The sequence below is a fragment of the Pleuronectes platessa genome, chromosome 19, assembly GCF_947347685.1.
Source record: "Pleuronectes platessa chromosome 19, fPlePla1.1, whole genome shotgun sequence".
Classification (NCBI taxonomy): Eukaryota; Metazoa; Chordata; class Actinopteri; order Pleuronectiformes; family Pleuronectidae; genus Pleuronectes; species Pleuronectes platessa.
In genome coordinates, this window is record NC_070644.1 from 16,203,021 (window position 1) to 16,211,682 (window position 8,662).

At 43.7% G+C, this 8,662-nt stretch overlaps 1 protein-coding gene and 1 long non-coding RNA gene across 2 annotated transcripts; one reads left to right on the plus strand and one right to left on the minus strand.

Annotated features, from left to right (window-relative positions):
• Window positions 1–548: 548 nt before the first annotated feature.
• Window positions 549–6,141, minus strand: LOC128424930 (T-box-containing protein TBX6L). Its single transcript, XM_053411377.1, has 10 exons — window positions 6,090–6,141; window positions 3,900–4,801; window positions 3,342–3,489; window positions 3,030–3,132; window positions 2,248–2,412; window positions 2,008–2,154; window positions 1,817–1,893; window positions 1,648–1,718; window positions 1,302–1,515; window positions 549–1,123 (listed from the first exon to the last, which is right to left on the minus strand). The coding sequence occupies exons 2-10, from the start codon at window positions 3,913–3,915 to the stop codon at window positions 916–918; spliced, it is 1,149 nt and encodes a 382-aa protein (XP_053267352.1). The 5' UTR covers window positions 3,916–4,801; window positions 6,090–6,141; the 3' UTR covers window positions 549–915.
• A 566-nt stretch (window positions 6,142–6,707) lies between these two features.
• LOC128424841 (uncharacterized) lies at window positions 6,708–8,662 on the plus strand. Its single transcript, XR_008333061.1, has 2 exons — window positions 6,708–7,685; window positions 7,847–8,662. It is a non-coding gene; the product is annotated as an uncharacterized LOC128424841 (long non-coding RNA).

Genomic DNA, 8,662 nt, shown 5'->3' on the forward strand with positions numbered 1-8,662 from the left:
TCATCTAACATAACTAACATCAGATTTAGGATTTTAGGTTTTAATGATTAAAAATTTGCAAAAATAAAGCACAATAACCTCTATGCACTTTATATATATTTATAGTGATAATTGGCAGGCTAAGTAAACTAGGCTGACACGAGACCTGCTCACTGAGAGCTAGTTAGCATTTAGCCTAAAGCAATGCTGCTGCTGTGCCTAAATAAAGCCTTTGCAGAGCTGCTGACGTGGTTGTAAACATTATTGGTTTAAGGGTTTCTGACTCACGGTCAGATGTTGACATTTTTATTTTAATGTATTCAGTGGATCGCATGAGTCAGACGAGCTGCGTCCTTCAATCTGATCCTAACACTTGGAAATAGAAGCAGACAGGATGTCGTTCTCCATCTCCATTTTTTGGGATGTTTATTTCCTTAGCATCTAAACCTGAATATGAAACCATGTCACTTTTTGATGTTAATATGACTGATACATGACGAACGGTCGGAATAAAACTGTTCACAGTTATGATGTTGAATCAAATTTCTGTTTTTTAATGCAATGTCATTTTTGTTTTAAGAAAATACAACTCTTGATGTTTGACTCTTTACCTCAACAGTCTATTTGTTCACTTATTTCCCTTCTGAAAACCGCTTAATATACAGTATATACGTCTCAAAACACACAGTCATCTATATACTGTTCATCTATTTACAACAGACACCTGTGAAAGCTCAAGTTTGCAGGAACATAAATCTTAATATTAGAAAACCCTGATTTCTGCCTATGTTACACATGAGGTGCTGGACATATGTGATACTTTGTACACATGTTCCGTTTCTGGTCCGCTCATAATAAAAGTATTTCTTCACTCTTTTCGAGGCCTTCGTGACATTATCCTCCATTGACGCTGTCCCCTTTGCAAAGGGTCAAAGTTCACCAACAGGAGTACGAGAAGAGGGGGTACTGGCTCCAGTCCGCTGTGTTGCCGTGGTGGTGGTGGTGCTGATGGTGGTGGTGGTAGGTGTGTGGTGGCTGGGCTCCATGCTCCACTGTGGAGAGTGTGTGAGGAGGGGGGTGGACGAGGGGGTGCGCTGGATCCACATCGTTGGACGGGAAGGGGAACCTGGCGAAATCCACAGATCTGGAGGAAAGAAAGAGATGTCTGGGTTCATTTTAATACTTCATCCTGAGTTTCATAACCTGGCCCTACTACAGGGTTTATACATTTTTGTATTACTGCTTTATATAAGTTGATATTTGATCCCCCTGCACTAAGCCTCATTGGATTTTCATCTCATCCTAGGTGTCTGAACACAGACCTGTAGGGCTGGTGGGCCACGGACGCAGGCACCATCTGTTCTTCGCAGCTGTAGTCGTACTCGTGCAGCTCCAGGGGCTCAGCGTGGAGCCTCTCCGACGGGTCCTGCTCCACCGCCCAGGCCGAGAGGTGACCCCCCTTCGGTGACGGCTGCACGGAGGCCTCATCCTTCTCCGCCTGCACCGACTGAGAGGTGGAGGGCATCCTCTGCAGGTCTGAGAGGGAAATACAACGTTTGATGTGGGATCTCACAGATATGTCAGAGGCATTTGAACTCTGCTTACAGAAAATACCAGATAATCCCCCCAGGCTTTGTATCTGCTGGCGTAGGTTGATTAAAAACGTACCTGGGGATGTGCTACAAAGAGCCTTCCTGTCCAGCCTGTCTCTCTTTGCAGGAGGGCTTCCATTCCGACACCTATGGCGAGATAAAACATTTAAATCTCAGCGTTACACTCACAGAAACGTGTAAAGTAGCACCGAGTTGCTTTGGACTGCATCCAAATGAATTCTTACCTTTTGCCGTGGGAGTGGGTGCCTCCCTCTCTGAAGCCCTTTGCGAAAGGGTTGTGGTCAATCTTCAATTTGGTGATCTTAAAAGAGACGAAGATACCTCCCTGTTAATCTTTGTTTATATTTTTCTGTGACCTGCCAGTTGCAGATTTGCTTAAAACGTTTGTGTGTGTTTCTCGAGGGTAGGTCTGCACCTTTGGGTTTTGGTAAGCCGTCACTGAAGTGAAGCTGGTCTCAGGGAAGGAGAAGGTCTGGAAGGGTCCCCAGCGGACGGTGTAGGGACTGTCTGCTTGGATCACATGGAACCTGGGGAAGTAGCGATGCATCGAGTGCAGGATGATCTGATGAGGGAGAAGGAAGAGTGGAGTGAGCCCAATGCAGATGGATAAATAGCATGGTATGATTATTTAAAGATAGCGTGGGTGGTGTCTTACGTGGCCGTGCTGGTCCAAGGTGTTGTTGGTGAGCTTCACCTTGAGGAAAGACAGCGACTGCTTCATCCAGTGACTTCCTGTGGCCGGGGAGTCCGGGTGCATGAAGGTCCGACACGGGGGCTGGGGCTCTGCCTTCCCTGCGACCTCCCACTGATCCTTTTTCCACTACAGAGACATTGGGGGAGGGATGCAAGGGTGAGTGTTGAGACCTCAAGACTTGATTAATCAATTTCATGAAACATGGTTCTTTCTTTCTCATGGTGGAGGAAATGTTTTATTTTACTCATTAATCACAGGGACCTTCTTTGTGGTCTTCGGTCACAGGGGGTTCAAGGAGCCTCTTGTTTTCTGCTCCTTGATTTTTATGAGATTTTTTTAACATAAATCGTAAAAATCCCTGGTTCTCCCCAGTCTCCTCCCTTGTAAACTCATTCACAGCTCTCCTACAGTACTTTAAAACCTTTATAGTGTACTTCATTGTTTTCAAGTGTGTGCTAAGAGCAGTATTTGTGACCAAATGGGCCACATCAGTTGGTGCAGGAGGCTGTGGCTGGCCGACTGCCCCTCACTCACCGATCGTGAATAAGGAGGGATGCTAATTGATTGGGCCTCCAGCCGTGAGTGCACAAACAGGAAGCAATGAAAGGCTTTGATATGCAGGCGGGTCGGCCCACAGTGGGGAGGGCCGAGTCTGGCTGCAGAGCAAACTGCTGCTTCTTTACCAACACACACTTTTGAGTCCCTGAATTTAAAGATGTGCAATGATACACACGTGTGTTTACCTTGTATTTGAAGCTGTCTACAGGAACCATGTCCATCATGACGATGTAATTGGCAAAAGGCTGGAGCCCCGTCAGGCTGACGCTGCAGTGGGGGAACACTCTCCTGAAACAAAAACACAAAATCATTCAGCCAGTGAAGGTTTCAAATGTTTTCTTTGCAAGTGAAATCAAATTGTTGTGATCCTTGAACACGGAGCTGTAGAGCATGAACAAACTCTTTGCTTTGCAACACTATTCACATATATACAACACTTTATTATCAAGAAGCCAGAATTATCCTTAATGCCCAGCTCAGTAAGCGACTCATCCTACCTTCCATGCTTTGTTATGATCATCTCTGTTCCGATGTGGTCGAAGGACTTCCAGAGGTCTGCGTTCTCCAGGATCATCCTGATGCTGCCCTGCTGGTATGAGTCGGACGCTGGGGGGGATCGAGGCACGCTCATGTTCGACTTAGAGTCTGAGGACACAATGGAAAATAAACATCTCAACAGTTCTGCAGCTGGAGGTCTAGAGTTTTAAAACAGTTCTTACAAAGCAGCCAGATTATATCTCCCTGCGCACAGATTGTATTATGTGCTGTTGGGATCAGAATAGAAAAACTTGTTCTCTGTATTCATTTCGAAACAGTGAAATTGCTAATTGTTCAATGCATAATAAAAATAAGAAAATCCTTTTTAAGGAAGAATGTAACCAAGGAAAAAAAGCTACATAACTATTTTAATGCTTCATAACCAAGTGCATCTTGCAAGACTGAATTAAATTGACCAACAGCCCAAAAACAAACTATTACGTTAAATGTCTCTCCTTATGTGCATCACTAGATCCAGTATCTACACAGAAACGATAAATACTGAGACGTAAACTCACCAGAGAAGTGTTGCATGTTCTGTCCCCAGTGTTCTCCCAGTGTCCTCCCAGTGGATCCTTGAGGTTCAGAGACTAAAGTGCTGCCTTGTTGTCAGAAGTTCTAACTCTGAAGTCAGATCCATCAGGGGTCTCTATCCTGGAGATGTTCGGGCCTTGAACTTGATTGGTTATTGCAGAGAGGGCGGAGTCTAAACAGCTGAGGGGGGTGTCGTCAGGATGGGCCGAGTGTGGGGGGGGCAGGTAAGAGTGTTACCTGATGTTGGAGGCCTTTTGTTGTGAAGTTCACACACTCTGTTCCCAAAATGTGGCATTGTGGGTAAATGTTGGTGTCTATTTGTTTTTTACTTTGGCTACCGGGACGTTGGGGGTGAAATCACAGAGAGAAGGTAAAGATGACCTGAAGAGATGTCAGATTTAATGAAAACATAAATCTCTTATCATTAAAATCCATCTTTCATTTTCTCTACTTCCCCTTTTTGCTCGGTCTCCAACACACGATCACAGCTCCGGCCTACAGACCAGTCCTGAAAGCATGAAGGCTTCCCTCCCTGGTCTCCTGCTTAGGTCCAAGTTGAAGGACGGCTGAGCAGAATTTCAAAGTGCCTGTGGGGGGGCAGACAAACAGGTCCCTTCCTGGCAGCTTCAGGTTGTGTATTGAGGACAAGCCGGGATATTACAGGGCTGATTGTGGTCGGGGTCTAGCCTTGACAATGGCGAGCAGTGCTACTAATCCTATGAAGCCATTTGGCCCCATGCCCCCCCCCCCACACACCTCCCTTCATGCTACCTTAAGTGCCCCGGGAGGGGGACGAGCGCTCAGATGGAGCCAGCAGTTAGCAGCCCGTTCACATGAAAGGCCGATGGGAGGAAGGAGATGGGGGGGGGGGGGGCACAATTGTGGGCTGTGGAGGAGAAAGATTCAAAGTTTACAGCCCAGTCACTTGAATCCTACATGAAAGAAAAATAAATCAAAGCTAAAGTTCTAATTTAAATCAGGATCGCCTTTGTTTTGTTTCCGTTTCAAATCCTAATGAATTCTCAAGGACACGACCCATGAAGGCTACATGTTTATAAATGATGCACCGGGGGTGGAATGTTGCAGACATAACAAAACACAGCGGTCATCAGGGGTTTGAATACTTCATCAGTGTAAACATCATTTAGATTTAATGAAGAGTTGGATGAGGCTGAATCATGATGCAGTAAAACAGTTGAATTTTTACGGCATTAAAGCAACTTTAAAGAACTAGAGCAACACGTACTAGAGTGTAGACCACGGCCAAGGTCCAATAATCATAGATATCAGCCCCCTAAATATTCCTGACTCGTTTAATCTTGATCCATAAATGATTCTCTGGGAAATGTATGAAAAAAAGTTAAATGTAATGTTCCTTTTTGGCCCGTGCCCCGTCCCTCCTCCAAGTTTAGTGGAAATCTGTGCAGGACTTTGAAATTATATAAAAAGAACAAAAAACAGACTGGGGTGAAAACCTCGGGGGGGGGGGGGAGGGTTGAATTAATGAAACGTAATGGGTTTCCAAAAATAAACCTTCAGGACATAAACGCACACAGGAAGGATAGAATTAGCACCTTACTTTTTTTGTTTTTCAAACTTAGATTCAGCACACAAATTGATACAATACTTCTTAAGACCACACAATGCATTACCCAGAATAAAATTCGAGAAACACACATTGAGGTCAGGGCGACATTTTGTTCTCACAGTGTGGTTTCAAAGTTTCTTCTCAGTCATGCACTTCTGACGAGGAGATATCCTTAAGGTTCCCACGGTCACATTAAGGGAACAACAAGTTTGTGGGTTTTATACGGTGGCAAACTTTTCAGCTGCATCATGCTGAAGCTAAATATTCACCGGGAGCATTCGTTCAAAATGTGTTTAACTCCAGAGATAAACACGACATTGTTGGCTCCTTTTTGCTTTGTCCAAACCAAACGCTTGATTTGAATCCTCTCAGCCATCAGGAAAACTGAGAGTGTGGATCACTTGGAATCCTGTTCTTCTGTTTTTCGCTGTTTCCCTGACCTTTGTCGTGCTTACTTCAAATTTCCAGATTAGAGGATGTGAGACTTTCCGTCTTTGAGTTGAAACCCTGAGAAGATATCGAACCTAAAAAGCTCAGCGTGGCAGTGAATAGTTGTGTATTTTGTAAAATCGTGTCTGGGACGTACCAAGTGGACAGAATCATTTCCCTTAGCAGACGGATGCACCTCTCTCTGGATGTCACTGCAAAGTGAGAGAGAGAGCAGAGGAGTGTGTGTGTGTGTGTGTGTGTGTGTGTGTGTGTGTGTGTGTGTGTGTGAGGCATTTCCGACTTCAGGCATGTTGAAACATTTCTCCTCGGCTTAAATCAACTTCGGGCTTGAACGAGGAATTCGGTTTTGTTCACACCTGCGGCGTGTGTCACCTCCTCAGCTCCTCCACAGAGTCGACCTCGTGCAGAAAAGACATTACTCACATCTGCTGCTGCGAATGGTGTTTTGGCAGGCGGGGGAGGGGGGGCGGGGGGGGGGGGGGGGGGGGGGGTTGCTGCAGTTGTAAATGAAGAAATGCCCTGTCAACATTTTTTAAAACATTAGTTTAAGGTGATTTATTCGCCGTGTTGTATTTGCAGTGAATCCAACAGTGGAGTTGAGTGCAGATCACAGATAACACACCGCACAACACTCTGCAGCATTTCTCCTGCACTGCATCTGAGCCATGTTGTTTTTCAAAGGTGTCAGTTCTGCTGATGTGAAAAAAAAAACATGTCATTGTACAGGAAGTGCTGTGGTTTCAACAGTTTCAATGAGATGGTCTCGGCTGCAGCTGCATGAGCCCGGCGCTGGTGATTCAGGGATGTGTCTCTGCTCGTGACCTTTCCACCACTTGAAGTAGGATCCTGAGCGACTAGAAACAGAAAGGAAAGTGTGAATTATTTATATTCTTCCTCCTTTGTACATAAGCTCCTCCAGGATTCTGCAAAAACAATCTGTAACTGCTCTGATAGAGACGTCGTGTAGGCTGCATCGGTTAGATTTACTCTTCCTCAACAAACTTCAACGGGAAAATGATGCTCATCAATGTTTATAAACCAAAATGTATTTTAAGTTTCATTAAAGCTTTGATTTGCCAGTGTTTAAAGTACAAAAGTCTTCAAATGCTAAAATTACAAAATATAAAAGTTGACTTTTCAAAAATTCATATATAGAAAAAACTAAATGTACATATAGAAATACCTTATATTCACGCTCATTGAACAAATCTTTATGTGAATATGTACGTTGTATACCTCCAGCAATCAAAGCTATTTCTGTGGACGTACTTTTTCTTTCCAGAGTCATGTGAGGTCTATGTGACCTTGACCTTTGACCAACATAATCTAATACGTAGTACACAGCAATTATCAATACTAACATGAAGAAATAAACAAATTGACATTTTTCAGTACTAGCAGAAAAAGGTTCAGAAGAAAAAATCAAGATATATATATATATATATATGTTTATATATATATATATATTTAAAGCATTAAGAAGACACAGCACTTTCCATGCATCATCACCTCCTGTCTGCTGAGCTTGGAAAATGAGCCTTTCTGCACATAAAGTAAAAACCTGGTTCTGTGGCGTTAGGAGGATATGTCATTTCCAAAGAAGGATGGAGATGTATTTACATCTTTGTTCAGCTTTTTTCTCTGAAACACTTTTATTTTATATATTTTCAGACCCTTCATGAGTTAAATTCAATCCAGCACAAAAAAGAATCGTGTTCTGAAATGGATGAAGGTGAATGACACGAGTTATTGTTACTTTTGTAAAGGAGATGTTTGTGTTTACTGAAAATGAATGTAGTCACTATATCAATACTGAATTGTGTAATGTTGTGTTTGCAATGTTCATGTTATTAAGCATCATACACTCATATATGTTTAAATGCCCTGTATCAGTATACGTTATAAAGATGGACGACGTGACGGCTCCCCGAAAGTGAAGCCTGAATATCTTGATCACCCCCTGGTGGCCGGCCGCAGCATTGATCAGAAATCCTGCCTCCTCTCTTTAGAGACGACCTCCGGAGGATGTCCAGAGAAGTAGAAGAAGGATGTGACGTGTGAATCCTGTTATGATCACATGTTCTTGTTTGCAGCACATCGGCCCTCATCACAGAAAGACCTTGTGACATCTTCATCCGCGTCTTCTACATGTGCGACCTTCATCATTCATCAGGAGTCAACAGTTACTTCAATTTCATTTGATTTGGCTGCAACACTGTTTGACCCCTGAGACTCCAGAAGTGTTTTGTGGACTAAGACACTTCATCCACCACCTCCATCGGCACAGTGGGTATCAAGGATTTAAATTTCTCAACCTTCTCCTGACTTTTTACTAGACGACTGGCTGGAGGGAGTTCGCAGAGAGTCCGAAGGCTCTCAGTCGGATATTTGTGAAGTTCGGAGATCATTGAAAATCTGAAAGCAGCTTATGACTTAAAAGGACAAGTACAAGGCTGCATTATCACTGTTTTTTTCAGCAGACAGGAGAGATGTGTGTGGAGAAAGAAAATATTAAAATTCAGTAGGGAAACCTTTCAAGCGCGAGGGAAACAAATTGCCTGTTGGTGCTGAAAGTGCAGCCTGATCAAGGACATCTCAACACTCAGGCATTTTTCATGTAAAGCAAATAATGACTTTTGGGGGCTTTTAGCGTGAATAGCATGACAAATGAAGAGAAATGTGAAAAAGGAACTGATTGAGAGAGAGAGA

Bases quoted from the DNA above. Each gene is read 5' to 3' on its own strand.
- LOC128424930 (XM_053411377.1), bottom strand. The intron at 2,155-2,247 runs GTAAGACACCAC...CTCCCTCATCAG, and splicing joins CCTTGGACCAGCACGGCCAC to ATCATCCTGCACTCGATGCA. The intron at 1,719-1,816 runs GTAAGAATTCAT...ATCTCGCCATAG, and splicing joins ACCCACTCCCACGGCAAAAG to GTGTCGGAATGGAAGCCCTC.